This window comes from Microtus ochrogaster, unplaced genomic scaffold (assembly GCF_000317375.1).
Source record: "Microtus ochrogaster isolate Prairie Vole_2 unplaced genomic scaffold, MicOch1.0 UNK21, whole genome shotgun sequence".
Lineage (NCBI taxonomy): Eukaryota > Metazoa > Chordata > Mammalia > Rodentia > Cricetidae > Microtus > Microtus ochrogaster.
In genome coordinates, this window is record NW_004949119.1 from 1915677 (window position 1) to 1935561 (window position 19885).

A 19885-nucleotide genomic window follows, 5' to 3' on the forward strand; every position below is an offset into this window, starting at 1 on the left:
TCGGTCGATGAGAAACGCTTAAACATCTGGACAGCTTCTATCAGGCACCTCTTCTCAGGCACAAGGAAGGGAGAGATGACTTCAAGCAGATGCAACTGAGAAGACACACTGTATCTCATCTTTCTTTTTCCTTCAGTGCATTCTCCAATACCCTAGACTGGCTAAAATCTCAAAGTACTTAAGTCTTCGGAGAACTATGAACACCTGGGGATAAGGCGCCTGGGAAGCTCGGCAGGCTACTTTTGGGTAGTCTGAAGAAACAGAATTCATAAATTGGAGCCTCAGAAAAAGCCCTTCCCTCCACATCTGAAGAAGCTGGGTAAAAGAATTCAGCAGCGGCCGCCCTCAGAACAGGACCCTGCTCATCCTGCTCAAGGTGCCACCTGAGACACCTGTGGCCAAACGCCATTATTGTCCCACTCACCTCGGCAGAATTAAAGTGCACAGCTGGGAACACATACCTGAGAAGTTTCTGGAGACGAGCATGGTGGTAAGGATGGCACCCTGGAGAAAGAAGAGAATCCTCTAAGTCCAAATGAGCTTTAGAAGCAGGTAGCCTGGCCCCAGGCAAAGGCAACTCTGGGCCAGAGCCGAAGAACGCGAGTTTTCAGGTGCCCCAGCACGAACGAGCTTCACTTTGGAGCCAGGCAGGAGCTACACTCTGAAAAGTTCCACTCTCAAGAGACACTGATCCAGAAGCAAGGCTCGCTCACCTTCAGTTTTCTCCGGGCATTAAATTTGCGCAAGCACTCCACCGTCTCTTGGCGATGCATCATGGATGCCACTGTCGATCGTTGCTGGAAGTCAAACAGACAGGTCTGTGAGGTCCCCATCATAGATTTTCTGTCCCTCATCTCAGTCCTGTCACCTTAGCACCTACGGAGCTGCCAGGACACCGTCACCACACACTGTGCTACACAGTGCTCATTAAATGAGTTCACAGATGAGAAAAGGCCTTTAGAACCGAAGTGCCACCAACAACTCGAGGTTATGTCAAGGGCAATCTGAACAAGAGGCAACTGAGTATTGGTGTGATGGGATCCTGGTCTCTTTACTGGGTACCTGCCAGGAACCCAACATATCCCACAAAGTCTTCAAAGAAACTGTTCTGAAAAGCTAGGGATTATCTTGAAGCAGAAACCATCCTTGTTTTTCTGAGACAGGGTCTTGCTGTCATAGCCCCAGATTAGCCTTGCCTCTTAAGCACTGGCATTATAGGTGAGCGCCACCATGACCACTTTTTTCTTCATCATTTTAGAAGGGTTTTTTTTTTTTTCATTGTATTTGCTGTTAATGTCCTTGCCTCCTTAAACTGAGTCTGCCAGACACAGTGTATTTTCCTTGATGACTCAGGGTCATATACTGTATAACACTGTAACACAGTAATTCCCTGGGGCTACAGAGAACTACAGCATTGTAAGTGGTGGGTTTGTCTGATCCTTGAGTGCCTCAGTTGAGATGGTCATCACTCTCTTTACTATTGCTATCTCAGCCAGCCCAGTTGAAAACCCTGCTAGTGCCCATGACCTAGAGTGTCCACCACCCCACAATCCTTGCCTTCACACCAACCTGCTGCCTTTCCTGGATCCCAAAGCAATTCTCTTCACCTTCTCTACCTTTTCTTCATTCCTCTGCACGCACGCGCGCGTGTGTGTGTGTGTGTGTGTGTGTGTGTGTGTGTGTGTGTGAAATTCTCCACAGAAAAATAAAGAGACTACTGTGTATGCCCTGTTTCTGCAACAGTCTCCATTGCAACCCAACCCAAGTCTCAGATGTGTCCTTCTGAGCCGGGCTCAAGAATCCCTCTCCCCATTTGCTCTCCAAACCTGTCCTTCTTCAATCAGTATGATTGACTCTTTTCTGTAACCTTTATATTATATTCAAGTTCCCATTTAAAAAAAAATCACTGGAATTAGAGGACATTACATTATGTGAAATGAGCCAGATACACAGACAGGTATTACTTACGATGTGTTCTCTCTCATATATGGAAGTTAAAAAAAAAAGTAGGGGGTAGGAGGATGTCTCATCAGTTCACAGCACTGGCTGCTCTTGCAAAGGAGCCAGATTCAGTTCCCAGTGCCCACGTGGTGGCTCACAACCATCTGTCGACTCCAGTTCCAAGAGACCGGACACCTTCTGAGCCCCCATGAGCACTCAGCATGCACATAGTGGACATTCATACATGCAGGCAAAACACACACATGCATGTTAATAAACCTTTTTTTCCCTTTCATGTAAATCTGAGCCAGGTGGTGGTGGTACACACCTTTAATCCCAGAACTCAGGAGGCAGAGGCAAATGGATATTTGAGTTCAAGGCCAGCCTGGTCTATACAGTGAGTTCCAGGACAATCAGAACTACACAGAGAAACCCTGTCTTGAAAAAACAAAAAAGACAAATAAAAAAAGTAAATATGAAAGACAAGTAAAAATAGTGATTTCTGGAGAATTAAAGGTGTGTGTGGGGGTGTGTGTGTGTGAATAGTGTGTGGTACAGATATGTGCTAAATTCTCACAATTAACAATGCAATTTATATGCAGATACATATCGACAAAGGAAAACACAAACAAACAAAACTTCCTGACCTATCTTCTTCCGCTAAGGAATACTGGTTATTTGCTCCTTCACTACCTGGCTTCCCAGATGTCTTAGCCTCACTTATCTGGAGACAAACAAGTATCTCCTTATTGTTTCCTACTATCTGCAAAGCTGGGAATACTTTCCCATCTTTCTCAGGGACTCTCAGGTCTGGTTGCTGATGCTCTAAGTCCTAACTGCTTCTTAATTTCTGGATCTTCTCTGATTATACATAGCCTACATAGAAACAGCAGGTCACGTTTCCAGCTTCTCACTTCTTAGCTCTATAGCCCCTTTCTTCTGCCTTCCTCGATGCCAAGAAAGCTCTACCACTAAACCACACCCCCGGCCATACAGCCATAATTCTTATCGTCCACCAGGTGCCTCAGCTGGTGGCTCTTTAACACTACTCTCACTGCTCACAATACTAAGGCATCATCTTTTCTCACAATCTAGCTCTTCTGGGCCCATGAACTGTACAACCATCGCTCACTGGCCAATTAAACCCAGCAATACCCATCAGCTTGCCCTCTCCTTCACTCAAGCCCAGGTACTAAATCCTTTAGATTCTCTTACATTTGATGGCACCACCCACTCCTCCACCTCCACCCTCGCTGCCCCTGCTCAGACAGTGGTGACAGCTTTTCGTCTCTGCCTCCAGCCTCTTGCTCATCAGCTCCACGTTCTACACAGCTTCCAAAGTGACGCTAAACGCAAATATCACACTCTCTTTAAAACCTATGCTTTAGCCAGGTGGAGGCGCACACCTTTAATCCCAGCACTTGTGAGGCAGAGGCGGGTGGATCTCTGAGAGTTAAAAGCCAGTCTGGTCTACAGAGAGCTAGTTCCAGGGCTGCCAGGTCTACACAAAGAAACTCTGTCTTGAAAAACAAAAAAACGAAAACAAAACAATAACAAAAGCCAAAACCAAATAACAAACCTCAACTCTTAAGGCAGAAGGCGGTATGTCATGCGATCTTTTGTTGCCCTACTCTTCTGCATTCCCAGTCCCGGTCTCATGAAAACCAGGCTACTTAGTGTTCCTTACGGGTGACCATTTCCTATGGCCTCTCACTGCCTCCATGCTAACCTCTGTCTGCAGGGTAGCGGTGTGTGTGTGTGTGTGTGTGTGTGTGTGTGTGTGTGTGTGTGTGTGTGTGTCCTTAAGTCATCTGCAAAGAACCAAGGCACAGATCACCTTCTCCACAAACCTTCTTTGTGTGACCCTAATGCCTACCAAGGGCAGCAGAAACCCTTGAATCTGTTACATTTTCTGTTTATTTGTCTGATGATAAGCATGGTTGCTTGTCTGAATGACTGTTTCCCCAGATCTTTGGGGCAGAGACCATGCCCCATTCGTCTCCAGGAACTGCCTGGTGACAGCACAAAGAGGCATTCAATAAACGTGGAACTGACAAATAAACAAATACGTCCTTCAAGATGCTCATTATACCAGGACTGCCCCCTTGGTCTGCAAATAGATATTTCAGCTTAACAGAACTGTGTATGAAAACAGTATGTCAATCTACACCGACAGCCTGGGAGAAGTTCCTAGGAACCCAGCTCAAGAGTTTCACAGCGGTTTAAGAAGCACATCTCAACAGTTCAGAAGCCTCCTGTGTTTATTCAATGGGTACCGGTCAGAGTTGAAGCCCAAGTATATCCTAAGCTTGGGACTTCACACTATTATCAACTACCTGCTCTAATTCAAGAACAGAACCGAATTATAGCCTCACAAGTAAAGATCTAGTAGCACTTTTTGCCTCCCAAGTCCCCTGATGACATTTATTGACCTTGGACTCCACTCACCCCCCTTGCCCTGCCCTCCTGAATCCTTGTGCAAGGTGGGGTAAAGGGGTACATGAGGGCTGCTACCTCCAATCCCCAAGTGCTGAGGGCAAGGACACTTACACAGACCCATGGGTGCTTGAGAGCCTGGTCAGCTGTGATACGCTTTGCAGGGTTTATGGTCAGCATCTGGTTGATCAAGTTCTTAGCTTCAGGAGTCACTGTGTCCCATTCTGGTGATGGGAACTAAGAAGCAGGAACAGGGGAAAGGGAGATAGGAAATTTGTGAGGTTTCTACCCCGAAATGTAGGTTGTCTTCATTCCAACTCCTGTAACTGGGATACTCTGTGGTACCCAAGAGTTGGAGAAGTACTAGGAATATCCCAAGATCTGTGTCAACTTATAGACTTGGAAAGTAAGACAGAAAAATAATAGTTAGAATGTCATGGGTCAGATCAGTGAAGAAAGGGAACTAACATTTTCTGCTCAGCTTTCTCTTTCTACTAAGCAGAAAACAGGCTCTGCTATGTGCCCATGGTACCAACATGGTAGAAGAAGGCTCTAGAATTCTTCCTGTATCATCTAACACACCATGAGGCTTTTCTGTTCTTTTCAGAAATAGAACAAAGGGGCTTCAATGAGTTCTTTAATTTTATAATTAACAAGGAGGATTTTTTTCTTTTAATCTAGTCTCTGTACATAAGGTGGCAAGAATTGAGTCCTGTATGCCCATCCTTGGGTCCTCAAAGTCCCCTGACACCCTGTTATCAAATGACAGTAACACCACTCCCGTGGACAGACCCTTAGAGGCAGGGAATCTGTCCTGGAGGGAGTGCCTGCTCAGCTCTCAGAACACCCATCCTTACATCGTAGGCTCCAGCTTTGATCTGCTGATATAGCTTGTGCTGATCCTCATCCCAGAAGGGAGGGTAGCCCACCAGGAGGATATACAGGATGACCCCTGCGAGACAGAACACACAGGTCACTGGGGTCAATCATTCACCCCTGAGGAACCAAGAAAGGCCATGCAGGGCTCAGAACCACCCAGAAAGGTAGGGTCAGGCCAGAGTTAATGCTGTGTGACTAGCCCTCCTGCTGTGCCACACCCCTCACGGCACCAAGACCTCTTCAGGTGCAAGGTATCCTCGAAGAAGGATTCACCTGGGGAGAGGGCATGATGGGAACAGCCCTCCCAAGGGAGAGCCAGCGCCACGATGTCACATACAGCAGACACTTGCGGGGCCCAGAAGGAATAGTAAAGCCTTTTTTGTCATCGCAGGAAGCCAAGGGCCCGTAACACCAAGATGAGTGCGTGGAATGGGCTTACCGCAGGCCCAGATATCCACAGGTTTTCCATAGGGATCTTTCCTCAAGACCTCGGGGGACAAGTAACCTGGGGTGCCAGCAAAACCTGCAGCAGAAAAACACAGAGCCACACTGAGCCTACTTTCTCTCTCATTAAATCTACATCTGTAATTTCCCCCAAAGTCCTTTTAATGCCTGCTGATTTTACTGTATACGCGCTCTCTCGGCACTCAAGCTGCAAGTGATGACAGCCTGGGCTTCTCCAAGTACCTGGAATCTAAATCAGGGGGCAAGCACTTGTGCCTACCAGGAACTCAAGCACCTCCCCAGAGGCAACAAGCACGCACTGCTGACAGCAGCCAGGCTCACTATACTGAGTCATGGAGGGATTGGCCAGGAGGGACCGGGTGCCTTCCCATCCTCCTCCACTTTCTGAAAAGGCCAGTACCATTAAAGGTCTGATTTCTAGTTCTGAAAGAGGAAGGCAGATCAGGAAAAGGAGGAAGGGTGGAGGCTGCATTCCCGGAAGACAGGGTCACCCTTACCAAACCAAGCCTGTTGCTCTCCCTGCACTTCAATGGCGAGGCCAAAATCAGCCAGCTTAACCGCAGCACCCTTGCATTTACTCGCCAGCAGCAAGTTCTCAGGCTGCAGAAGGAACAAGGAGAACCTTATGAGGCACTCACCATGGAGTCCAGAGGGCGCCTACTCTGGGCTCGCACAGTACCACTACCTAGCTCCAGGTGGCGCCAACGAGTCACAAGCAGGAGGCAAAGGAAGACGGCCTGGTTAATAAGTACCTTCAGGTCCCGGTGGACGATATCATGCTGGTGGATGTGGTTAACACTCTCCAGAATTTGATGTATACAGTGGCTAAAAAAGGAGAAGAAATATCAGTGCAGACATAGACTACCTCATCGAAGATCACCTGTGTGGACCACACTCACTGAACAACAGGCTAGAACCCTGGGCCTTAAATATTATCTAGTTCAGCCTATTTTGTTCTTACTTTATTTTAAATTGAAAAATAACTATGTACTTCTGAAGGACAATGTTATACTCTGATACAATGTGCACCACCATATATATCACTTCAAATATTTATTCTTTCTAGTGAACATTTAAAATCCATTTTTATGTCAGGCAATGGTGGCGTACACCTTTAATCCCAGCACTCGGGAGACAGAGGCAGGCAGATCTCTGAGTTGGAGGCCAGCCTGGTCTACAGACTGAGTTCCAGAACAGCCCAGACTACACAGAGAGACCATATTTGGAAAAACCAAACCAACCAAACACAAATTACTAACTACAGTCACCTGCTGTACAGGTGAACCCACTCCCCCTACCTGAGCAGCGGCTCTCCTTTCCCACCCAATCCGGCTCCTGCTAACCACCACTCTTTACCTCTGTAGGGCATCTTTTTTAGGCTGCACAAAGTAGATCTTCTTGTGCCTGGTTTGTCTCACTTAGCACAACGCCCTCCAGATTCACCTATCTCATCATAAATGACAGAGCTTCCTGGCCTTTTTACAGCTCAATAGAGTACACGATTCTTTTTTAATCCATTCATCTGCTAATGGGCATTTAGGTTGTGTCCATTTCTTGGCTATTGTGGGTGTGCAGACATTTCTTTAACATGCCGAGTTTATTCTGTTGGGTATTTACCCAGTAGTGGGATTGCTGGATCAGATGGTAGCTCTATTTTTAGTTTTTCTGAGAAACAGCCATACTGTTTTCCAAAAATGGCTATACAAATTTACAACACCAACAGTGTATGAAGCTTCCTTTTTTCTCTCTTCCTTTTCTCTTCCTGTTTTGAGGGAGGGTCTTCCTGCTATATAGCATAAGCTGGCTTGCGATCTGCTATGTAACCCTGAGTGGCCTTGAATCCATGGTCCTTCCACCTTAGCCTCATGACTCTGGGAATATGGGAGCCACTGTGAGGGTTCTCTTTTCTCATCATCAACTTACCTCACAGGAAAGGAAACCAGCCCAGGTAAGGCTACGTGAGTTTTCCAGAGACTAGAACAGAGGTCTACCATGACTTATTTTGACTGCAAAGATCCAGAACAACTAATTTGTTTTCTTGAGATGGAAAAATGCTAAATATTCCTATGAAAGATAAGACCATCCAACCCCCTTCCTTCTCTTTCCTAAGTAACTTTTTTCCTAGGGAAGAAGTTTATGCTGCGACTTGGGACAGGTGCATGGTGCATCGTGCGTGCCTGCACCTACCCAAGCATTTAGTGAGGAGCTCTTAAGGTGTGTTCTCACACCACCTAAGGCATTAACTGCTCTAAAGTTTCTCATCTAGTAGGGAGACAAGACAGTCACATAGATTCCTTCCAGAAATAATAGTGTTCTGACTATTCTATACAGAAAGACGACCTAGCTCAGAACTACATTCTCCCTGTGGCAGTAGAGGAAGACTCCAGAGCAACAGTGGGGATGAGTGTGCCCTCCCAGGACATCTGGCAATGTCTGGAAATAATCCTGACTTGGCACAACTTGGAAAGGGGCTTACCTACTGCTCAGAGATGCCTCTAGGTTCTACTCATGCGAAGGAGAGACCTTCATTACAAAAAAAACCCATCTGCGCTAAAGGTCAGTACCACTGAGGCTGAAAAAGGCTGGTATATGCCTAGTCAGCAGCCTCTGCCAGGTGTGCAGGGCTGACCTGCACAGCATCCAGATGTGCTGGCCTGCACTTAGGGTTTGCTTCTCTGAAACCTGGTACTGAGGCTCCGAAGAGAGCTAAAGAGTCAATGGATGCTGTCAGACCCTGACAGTGAAGCTCAGGGCCTCCACGCCATACAGCCTAACAGTGCCAAAGGAACCTTAAGACTAAGCTGCAGAGGCGAGTCTCCACAGAAATGTATAATTAGAACAGAGCCCGGCTAGCAGGGAGAGCCTTCAGGCCAAAAATGGCAAAAGTGCGAAGTGTCCCAGCAGAGCCAGGCCAAGCCCACTGGTACAGTCCCCCCACCCCCAGCTCCCTGAGCTATCACTGCCTCCTCCCACCCATAGCCTGGTCCTCCCCTGCTGGCACTGGAATTCATTTCTCCACTTGAGAATTTTTCCTCAGGCGGAGGCATCTGAAGTTGATCAGCAAACATGGCTGTTCAGGGTTGAGAAATTCGTGAGGAAACTGCACTCCCCACTCTCTATAGAGGCAGCCTGAGCTGCCACATAAGCCAGATAAGCCATAGGCAGGATAACACACATCAGGCTGTACAGGGGAAGAGCTAGAGTGGGCAAGGCAGGTCAAACACTACCTGAAGGCTATGAGGTAGGTGGATCGTGCTCTCTCACGCGAAAGAACCACTGGCTTTGATAGAAAGCTGGGGGCTGAGCCATGGGACCCATGGAACTGGTCATGGTAGTGAACAGACAAGGGCTGAAAGCTCCCGAGGAAGCTTTCCAGGTTCATACCCTTCAAGACAAAAATGATGCTTTCTCTACCTCTGATCCCCAGTTCCCTACGTCAAGACCTTGTACAAACGAGAAAGAAGAGGCGCAGAGGGCTTGTGAGTACATAATAATGCGCAAAAAAAAAAAAAAAGTATTTCTGAGGTCAGAGGACAAAGGAGACCTGCAAGAGGCTTTGAAAAAAGCTACTCTAGAGGCGCTGACATTTTAACTTCTAATACTATGCACAGAATGCAGCCCTACCGCAACTTTACATACTGTCCAAACAAGAGTCCAAAGACTATCCAAGGAAAACACAATGCTTCCTCTGCCTGCTCCCCCTCCCCCCCCCAAAAAAAAAGTAGCAAGGACTTATTTCAGTCCTAAAGTCAAAGGGCTCCAGTCAAACCAAGGCTTTTCTCACCTGGCGTCAGCTTCGCTGTAGTACTCTCTGGCCACAATGTCTTCAAACAGTTCCCCTCCGGTAACACTGTAACCACGGAAGAAAGGGTCAGAGGAGGCGAGGTCTACTGGCCAACTCTAGCATCCAGCAGGCAATAGAGTCATACAGTAAAACAGTTTTTAGAGCCATCCTGACTCCCTGTGTCTTTTGGGAGCCCAGAACATGCTCAGTCACTTCTCTGTGGGCTAAATGTGGGCTTCCCCCCCCTCCCTTTCTGATAGTTCCGTTTCCATAACCTAACAGAATCACTAACGCACAGAAAGTGATACAGGGATCTAAGAAGGAAATTCTAACTACCACAAGAGTCATAGTTTTACTTAAGACCAATACGAACATTGTCACATAGCAGCGCAATGGCAGGCCTAGTGCTCAAGTTGAAGAATAATGAGATCACAGATACAACCCTGACAATACTGGACAGAACTTTCCAGGAGGTAAAGAGCCACGCTTAGGATGTTAAAGAACTCAAGTGGGAGAGACTAATGGAACGCCATTCATGAGTCATAAAGGCTACCTCCAACTCCACAGACTGCAAAGACTCATTCTTTTATTTCTCCAATAAGAAAATATCAAGACGCAAGAAACGAGCTATGCACAGAACAGAAAAGAGAGAGCTAGGCCATGCTGCGGCTCATACTCTAGGGCACAGAGTGAACAACGAGACTCCTGAGAGGGGAATGCCTTTGGACAGGCCCACTTGTCCCCCAGAAACGTCCTGAGTCCTTTTCCTCAACTGACAGAGAGGAACCCTCAGCAGAGGCTGAGACCCAGGTTTCATCTTCAGCTGGAGAGAAAGTAGCACTTACAGGTCAAACACGAGGTAGTGAAACCCTTCTTCAGAAATACTGTCATGGAGACGCACTGTAAGAGAGGAGATGGGAACAGAGATTAGCAGAAAGGAACTCAGAAATCCTATTCTCTGTAGCAAACCCGCCCAGCCCCATGTCAGCCGCACAAGGCTTGCTTTTGAAGATGCTGCAGAAAAAAGAGGCGATGTGCCTGGTACCCCCCAGGCCAAGGGTACAGAGCCACAGCGAGAGACTAGTGCTTGGTTTCCACCAGAGACCCAAAGCAAGAGATAGAAGCTTCATGGCTCAGGAAATCAATCAGACAGAAAAAGCAAGAAGCTCCCTAGAGGGGCGAGTCGCTCTGAAGGTGGACCTAAGACATGATTCATGACACAGGAAAAGACACTGGCAAGATAGAAAAGCCCCAGAGCTCTTCTAGAGGACCAAATGGGAGCCAGAAGATGGAAGGTCTGGGAAATGGAAGAACCCATTAGAAAGCACGAGGAACAGGCCACACTGTGCAACCAACACAGTAACTGTTTTGAGATAGTGTCTGTATATATAGCCTCAAACTCACAATATGCAGTTGAGGATGACCTCAAACTCCTGATCCTCCTGCCTCTACCTCTCAAATGCTAGAATTATATATATATATACCACTATACCTAATCAATGTGGTGCTGGGGGATTCAGGACTTTATGCATGTTGGGCAAACAGTCTCCTCAACTATATTTTCTGTTCCTCTCCCTCCTTTATTTTTGAGACAGAGTCTCACTATATATAGCCTTGGCTGGCCTAGAACTCACAACCCAGCCTAGACTGGCCTCAAACTGATATCTGCTTCCCTCTCGGTTTTGGAATTAAAGGAGTGATAAGCTACTATGCTCAACCTTTATTTATTTTTGAGATAGGGTCTTGCTATGTAGTTCATTTGGCCTGGAACTTGTGGCCATCATTCTACCTTATTGTCTGGAATACCAGGCCTACAGGCATGTACAGACATGCCCAATCACAAACAACTATTTGTTGAATGCAAACTGTGTGTCAGCCTTGGGGTAGGTCTACGTCACATCCTACTGATCCTATATACTTATTTTAAGCAATATAATAAGCCAGATCCGAGGGTAGGTGACAGCATTTAGGAGGGACAGAGTGTTCAAGGAGTTTATGACACTGTCCTGAGATGACTGGTACTTCCATTTGACAGAAAAGAACCATAAAGGCTCAGTCCTCAGATGTCTTGGCAAAGGTTAAATAAGTACTAACTAGGTCTCAAACTCCAAAAGCTAGTCCACTCAACTACAAGAAACATAGGCCAGCCCACACACTAGGCAGCAAAGCAACACAGCCAAAAAGAGAGTGCTCACAGTGTACCTACAACAATACCATAGATGGGTCCAAGAGGGCAGCAGGTAGAGAAGGCAGCTCACCAAGTGCAAAGAGGGGCTGGCAAGCACAGCTCCCTCCCGATGCCTGCCTCTGAAGCTCTTGGGCCAAAGACCAACCTGATGCCTTCTTCTACCTACAAAACCAGCCACCCTTGTGTTAAATGCCAACCCCTGAGCATCACTCTAATGCAAACAGGACTTGCTTTGGCTGCCTGTGTGGATGTTCTTGCCCCTCTTCCTATAGGGAACCTTTGGTGTGTCTTTGACCTCTGCCCCAATACTTAGCAGTTGCAGGAATACCTTCTGGAGCATTTCAGGAATGGCCTCAGCAAAGCAACTGCTGAAATGCTTGGGCAGAAAAAGTCACAGTGTCGTTTCCTTGGCAGGCTCACACTGCTGCCCAGTCCAGTGCCAAGGCATCTCCTAAAGGCTGCACTTCCCATGTCCCTATGGCTGAAGAAGCAGATTAGCCAGAAAGCAAAACAAACAACTAGGCGCCAGAAGGTACGGTCCATCACCACAGCTCCCTTCCTCCTCACTTGAGGAACGAGGACTCCAAGGCCTCCCAGGCCTGGATCCGGGGTCTAACAACCACACTGCCCATCCTAGTCCAGCTTCTACAGTTTTGTAACCCTCCTTCCTCACTTCTCTATCGTGCAGATGGCAGGGGAGGGCTTTTAGGTTGGAAGGAACCACAGTTAAATCCCCTGGCTGCCCTACCACCCCAGCCACCCTTCCCCTCATTTCACTTCTCTGGTCTCAGTCAGTCAGTGCCTCATCCTGAGTCCTGCTGCAGCTGCTCCCTTGCCTCCAAAAGGACTTTCCATTTAATTAAAAATTTGCTATTAAAAAGCATTAAAGTGTGTAATACAAATAATCTCCTGGAAATCAGCTGTCCCAGAAGCCAAATTGACCGGCTTCATTACAAACAGTAGCAAGATGCTGAGCGGACAGACAGCACACAGGATGCTAACAACCACTCCCAAGGGGAGCCCAGGTGTCCCATCCTGCTGGGCTTGGTCTGGAGCCTTGAGGTTGGCCTCACCTGGACAATTCCCCTCAATACTCCACCACCCAGCGCCCAGCACTGCAGGCCTGAAAACAGGGCCAAAGGCACAGACACCCAGGCCTTTACCCTGCTGGAGGAAGGCCACACACAGAGCGCAGGTGGGTGGGGATTAGCAGAGGAAAAGAAAACTAATCCTTCCAGGCCACCCAGCCCCAAAGGTTCTGCTGTCAGCTCCAAGCAAGACGCCAGGCTTGCCGGACAAGGGGGTTCTGAACGAGACGGCTATCGTTTTTCTTTTTACTTTAACAGGAAACCAAGTACAAGGAAAAGAAAAGTATCTGTGCCATGTTAAGCACAGCTGATTCTTGATGATTAAAATTAAAATGACTAAAATTTAATTAAGCTATTCCTATGCGCCAACCACTGGGTTACTTTTTTTCAAGACAGTGTCTTGTGTGACCAAGGCAGGCCTGAGCTCACTATGTAGCTGAGGATTATCTTGAACTTCTGATCCTCCTGCCTCTTCCCCCTCATAAGTGCTCGGATTGTAGGCATGTACCATAGCAGGTGGTTTATGTGGTGCAGGGGATTGAACCCACGCTCTTGTACAGGACTAGCAAGCAACATACCAACTGAGCTACATTTCCGGCCCATATGAAGTATTTTACAAGAGTATTTTAATGAATCCTCGCTTTAACTCTGTCAGGCAACTACTTACGACATCCCTACTTGTCGGGAGAGGAAAACAAGTCCAAAAGAAAACAGTTCAAAGTCACCCTACATAGCAGAACTTGAAGCAGCTGGCTAGGCTAACTAACGTCACAGAATAACAGTGAGTCATTGTGTCCATCCTCTTAGGTGAGAGTTCCACTCTGTCCCTGACAACTCTGCCATTCTAATTGGTTTAACGTATTCATTAGGTGGCCTGCCTGAAGCAGACAGTGTTGAACATGGCTGTGAAGAGAAGGAGCCAGGCCCTGCCACTACAGAGAAGATGGTGACAGGCTCTAACTAGTAGCCACACAAGTATGTAACTAGTCACACAAATGGTATTATGGAACAAAGCAGCCATCCGATGTCCAGCCCATTTCACAGTCATTAGAGTCCCAAAAACCACGAGGACCACAGCAAATCCAGTCAGAAGGACCAGGGAGAAGAAACACAGACCATGACTGTACTTCAGCAATAAACCTATTGCTATTCTCGAAAGTCAGTGGGGAAAAGGATAGACCTAAGTAAGTTTTACTCAACATTTTACACTCTCATGGACCAAGAAATCTACAACCCAATTCTGTGAGTCGCTACTTCCCATTCTTCAAAAACAGCCATCAATATGCCACATTTACTTTAAAAGTTTTCTCAAAACAATAACAACAAAAGCAATGAAAAAGTATCTTAGAAATATCTAGCCAGGGCCGGGCGGTGGTGGCGCACGCCTTTAATCCCAGCACTCGGAGGCAGAGGCAGGCGGATCTCTGTGAGTTCGAGACCAGCCTGGTCTACAAGAGCTAGTTCCAGGACAGGCTCCAAAACCACAGAGAAACCCTGTCTCGGAAAAAGAAAAAAAAAAAGAAATATTTAGCCAGGCGGTGGTGGCACATGCTTTTAATCCCAACGCTCGGGGAGGCAGAGGCAGGCGGATCTCTGTGAGTTCGAGACCAGCCTGGTCGACAAATCAAGTTCCAGGACAGCAAGAGCCGCTAAACAGAGCTCGAAAAACAAAACAAACAAAAAGTCTATAAATGCGGCTACAGAGATGGCTCAGCAGTCAAGAATGGAGGGACCTGGGTTTGGTTCTCATACCCGCACTGGGCAGTTCACAACTGCCTACACTGCACCTCTCCTGGAGCTCCAATGCCTCAAGCCTCTGAGGACACCTGTATTCATACCCTTTCCATGCATGCACACACATACACCAATTTAAAAATGAAATGAGGTCTGTTTAAAATGTCCTTAATAATAACACGGTTACTACTGGGGTCTCAGACAGAACTACGTCAGCTGTGGCAGGTCTGGGCCCTCCCAGCATGGGAGGAAGCCTTAGGACAAGCTCAGTCACAACTCAACTTTTTTTCTTTGCAATTGCTTTTGCTACATTTACTATAAGCTGAATGGGTCCTGGGCCCAAGGTTTACTGCAGCCAGGCTTGAATAATTTATCAGCTGAACTGGGGCAGGGGTCAGGGAGATAGGATTCAGAATCTCTGCTTGCATGTTTATGCTTCTCCCTCTGCCAACTCCAGGAACGGATGTAAAGGACAAAGCAGCCAGGTACATAAGGGTTAAATAATTTGTTAGGGTCACAGCTTCTAAAAATGAACTCAGAAATCCAAACCCAGTAAACCTAACTGCAAAGTCGCAAACCTGGCCTTCTCCAAGGATGGGCTACATCACCTAAAGACCTTGAAGCTAAGCGAAATCTCTGCTCCTCTCCCCAGACCTACTGAACCAGGACGTGAATTTTGACATGATCCCTGGCTGATTCATAAGCACATAGAAGTTTGAGAAGTGCTGCTTTAAACCACAAACGTCAGGCTGTGATTGAAACTGCTGGAGCAGCTCAGCACGAGAGAAGACAGAGTCTATTCGTTAGAGGAATTCAGAGCGGAGAGCAAGCAGATCACAGGTAGCACACACTCCATTCAGACTTCAGACTGTCAGCATGAGCTTGCTCCTCTGTTAACGCCCTACAACTAGCCTCTCTTCCAGTGCTGAGTACAACAGAGTGTCTTGCACCCAACAGGCATTATGTTTGCTTGTTTTTAATTAACTCTATTTTTTTATGATAGTGTTAGGTTCATAGGAAAACTGAACATTAGATTCATATGCCCATGACTCCCATGCACAGATTCTCCACATGAACATCCCACAGCAGGCTTTGTTATAGTTGATGGACCTACAATGACACATCATTACCCCAAACCCACAGACTACATCAGGGTTCACTCTTACAATATTCTTAACTCAGTACAGAATATGTATAAGGGAAAAAACTGTGATTGCCTGGCTCCTTGCACCAAATACCCACAAATTTCAATACTCCCAAGTCTGACATTAGCCAAAAATTGGAGATCTGATCATTGATTGCTCTTAGCTTTTTCAATTGTGCAAGGCTATTGGGTAGTCTTCTTGTAACCCTTTGGGATGGAGTTTAAAAGGTCAGAACCAAAAGGGCCATAGCTTTAAAGGTCATGACAGTGGAGAGAGGAATAGTGATTTAAGGGTGCAATCTGTCTCTTCTCTAGCCACAAGCCAGGTTTGGATCCATGGCAACCATTGTCTCCTGGACCCAGAGCTCAGCCACATCTCCACGAGTCCTGGTTCCCACCAAAAGCCAGAAAGTCCAGCCAGCCAATGTTCTCAGAACACAGTCCTGGTTTGTCCTTTTCTCTGCCTACCCTTAACCCTGGAACTGGGCCTTAGACCAAAACATCCCTTAGGATACATGAAGAGTCACAATATGAAGGCGCAGTTTTTGGCACTCTGATACCACAGAGACTATACCATGCTTGCTTTCCCTGGGTTTTACAGCTTGTCAACAGTATAGACACGTGGAATCTATGGTTTCCCCTCTCTGCCTGTATTCCAAGCTAAGTGCAGAAAGGGAGGATACCAAGCCACAGAAAGTCTAAGAGGTCACAAACTATATATGCTCATTACTATAAATAATAAAAGGCTAGAAATTTTTGAGGCTAGGACCCAACTTTTGCCCTTTGTGTTGACTTCTCAGTTCTCATTATTGTACCCCACCATGTCACAGGTGGCAGAAGTCAGCCTCCTCTACGCAATCCATCTTTGCTATGAGTTGATCAGAAGAAACACAAAGGGAAGTTATTACCTGAGCTAGTAGGTAGCTTTGGGTTTTTTTGTTTGTTTGTTTGTTTTGTTTTGTCTTGAGATAGGATCTTATATCGCTCCACAGGCCTAGAACTCAACATGCTTCCCGTTCCTTCCATCCTCCCCCAGCAATGGATCTATGCCATCCTGGACTCAAATTTATCGCGATCTGCTTGCCTCTACCTCCTAAGTACTAGGATTAAAGCCCCACTGGAACAGTAGATAGTAGCTTCAGAGTCAAGCCTTTTGCTTCAAAAGGCAGAGAAATATAATTTTTTTTCCAAAATGTGAAATCTCACTTATTTTACTTTATTTTTTGGGTTTTTCAAGACAGGGGTTCTCTGTGTCGCTTTGGCTGTCCTGGAACTCACTCTGTAGACCAGGATGGCCTCAAACTTGGGAGATTGGCTTGCCTCTGCCTCCCAAGTGCTGGAATTAAAGGCATGCACTACCACTGCTCAGTGAAATCTCATTTTTAAATATTAGCAAGTAATAAGAATACTTTTATATATCACTGAACTAGCCAAACAGAACATGCTTCTTCTTGGGACTGCTGTTCTAGACGCTTCTGTTGCCTTCTATCCACAGCAACATCCCCACTGCATTTTTTAGGTGGAAGTCTAACCTCGGAGGCTACCCAGGAGCTCCTGCAGCTCTAAGGCTAAGACTCCCTGGCCGAAGGGCACTGGTAGTGTTGTGCGCCCTGCACCCAGTGGAGCAGAGCACTTCCTACACAATCATCACACTTCCAGCGTAATCCAAGTGGCTGATTGGGATCTATAAAGCCCTACATGTTTGCAGTTCTGGTTACCTCAGGGCTGCTCCTCTCCCAGTGGGCTGAAGCTTGACCTCAGTTCCTCCACACAAGAGCTCACGCTGAGACCTGAGAGCTGGGAGGCCAGCGGCTGGGTAGCTCTGGAGGGAGCATCAACTTTTTCAGCAAGTCAACTCTCAGCCTTAGCCTTCCAGAGCTAAGAAGGCAGTGTCTGGAGCACTGTGGGAGCCTTGATATTTAGGCCATGTCTGAAGAGAACACGTGTTATCTTTTGTGATGACTCAGCGATTTCTGGAAAACCTAGGAGGTGCTCCGTGCCTCAAGCCAACACTGCAGCAGCCCAGTTTCTGTCCCTGTGTGAGGAGCTGCTGCAGATCAGGGCCAACACTTTTGGCAAAGGCTATTTCAGCTGAACAATGTAAAACTGAGCCAGAGTGGGCTATGGCAGGCGAGCCTCTCAGGCTTTAGAACAACCAACAATGTCCTCTTGTACCCCAGGCAGGGTGGGAGCGGGGAGAGATCCTCTCAAGTGTTTCTCCTTCCTCATCTGAGCAGCTCTTGCCATTCCTTCTCCAGAGAAGCCAGGCAGGCAGCTTGCTCTCCTGGCTCTGGGGAACAAACAGGAGTGCCATGGAAACCCCCAGAGTGTGCAGGACACTGCAACAGGGACAAAACTCTTTTAGGTTCAGGAACAAAATCCTGAGCCTTTCATGAAGGCTATGGCTGGCCTCTGGTGAGGGACTCTGGCAGACTGGTAAGCCCGGAACCTCACACACTGAGAACTTTGGATTTCAGCCCAAAGACAGAAGGAGAAAAGAGAGTCTGAACATATTCAAAAGCCTCATACCCAGCCCCGAGAGGGCATCATAGCCAACGAGACACTCAGGGCTCTAAGAAAGAAAGCCCTAAAACTTTGACACACAGCTGCCATCCTACTCAGGCAAGAGAGACACCAGGTGAAGATCCATGACCAGAGGTAAACACACACACACACACACACACACACACACACTCATACGCACACATTCACAATCACTCTCATATACACACACATGCACACACTCATACACGCATGCATGCACACTCACACACACACTCATACACAGGTGTGTGCTCTCTCTCTTTCTCTCTCTCTCTCTGCCGGACACTCACCAATGTTTGGATGCTTCAGAAGGCGGCATATCCGGGCTTCTCGTTCTAGTTTTTGATGATCTAAAAGGAGAAAAAAGAAAAAAAAAAGTCACTAGTCATCCATCCTAGCTCTGGTTACCTGGCTATTCATATTCCCTTAATTCTTAGGCACCAACTAAGCATTTTTGGGAATTTGCTAAATTAACACAGCAAGTCATAGCAAATCTAGAGACAGTTTTGTGGTTACCTTTTCCTGATGAGGAAATGGGATGGAGAGGTAAATACCTTAAACCAGTGGGTGGCACATCAGAATCTAAAGCTAGGTCTTTAGCTAAATCTTGTTCTTCTTCCTCCACACCTCTATAATAGATATTTCATTGAGCTAGGGTATTAACAATTGGGGGTAGGGACACAAGCCTTTAATCTCAGCATTCAGGAGACTGAGGCAGGCCCACATCTGAGTTCAAGGCCAGCCTGGCCCACATAGTGAGTTCTTGTTCTGAGTATCAACAAACACCCCTCATCCGAGGGGGTAAGGTAATTTCAAGATCCTCATTTGATTGCCTGAAATTCCAGATAGTACCAAACACTACACAAAAGCCCTGCAAAGGCAGGTACATAGACCCATATCCAATTCCTGTGCTCAGAAAGTAGAGGAAGGAAAGGCACTAGTTTAAGGTCAGCTAGGCTACAGATTGAGACAGTGTCTCAAAACCCATAGCTCATTGATACACAACTTGTCCTAGTATATACTAGGTCCCGGGTTCAATTCTTAGCATTATAAAAAATAAACAAAAACCACAACCAAAACAGGTGCTGGTGAGCTCCTGTAATTCCAGTACTTGAGAGGTAAGACAGAAGCAGAAGGTCAAGGAACCCTGTCTCAAACAGGGAGAGGGGAAAAAGCATTGCGGTATTACAATAGTTGATCAATCTGATAAGCAAGAAAGTCACTAAGTGACTAACGGACAAGGAGTTTATGCTGTGTGGATCTGTGGATGAGTCACGTCCTGAGTGGGATGGAGCAGGATGGCAAGAAATTTTATCATGTTACTCAGATAACATACAATTTAAAATTTATTAATTGCTTATTTCTGGAATCTTCCAAAAATTTGGATCACAGTTGACCATAGGTCCCAGGAAGTCTAAGCTAATGTGTACTGAGTCTGGTACACAGCAGTCACTAGGGTGGTCTTTGTAACAACTCTGAAACACAGTGATACTGACAATGACAATGTGGGTGATTGAGGCAATGATGAATTAAAATAATACCAATTATAGGGTCAGTGAGATGGTTCAGTGGGTGAAAGTTCTTGCCGCCAAGCTTGATGACCTGAGTTGGATCCCTGGAACCTACACAGTAGGAGAGAACCATCTCCCACAGTTATTCTCTTACCCACGATTACACACACA

At 46.7% G+C, this 19885-nt stretch overlaps 1 protein-coding gene across 16 annotated transcripts in view; it reads right to left on the reverse strand.

Annotated features, from left to right (window-relative positions):
- Positions 1-19885, reverse strand: part of Camk2g (calcium/calmodulin dependent protein kinase II gamma) — a 58150-nt gene that overhangs the window by 25543 nt on the left and 12722 nt on the right. For all 16 annotated transcript variants that reach the window (XM_005367643.2, XM_013353974.2, XM_005367646.2 and 13 more), the window contains exons 3-12: positions 18494-18553; positions 10351-10405; positions 9506-9571; positions 6474-6546; positions 6219-6321; positions 5696-5779; positions 5235-5329; positions 4492-4614; positions 714-797; positions 462-504 (exon numbers count right to left, since the gene is read on the reverse strand). In XM_005367643.2, the coding sequence (XP_005367700.1) occupies positions 462-504; positions 714-797; positions 4492-4614; positions 5235-5329; positions 5696-5779; positions 6219-6321; positions 6474-6546; positions 9506-9571; positions 10351-10405; positions 18494-18553 (786 nt within the window). The remainder of the gene's footprint in view (positions 1-461; positions 505-713; positions 798-4491; positions 4615-5234; positions 5330-5695; positions 5780-6218; positions 6322-6473; positions 6547-9505; positions 9572-10350; positions 10406-18493; positions 18554-19885) is intronic.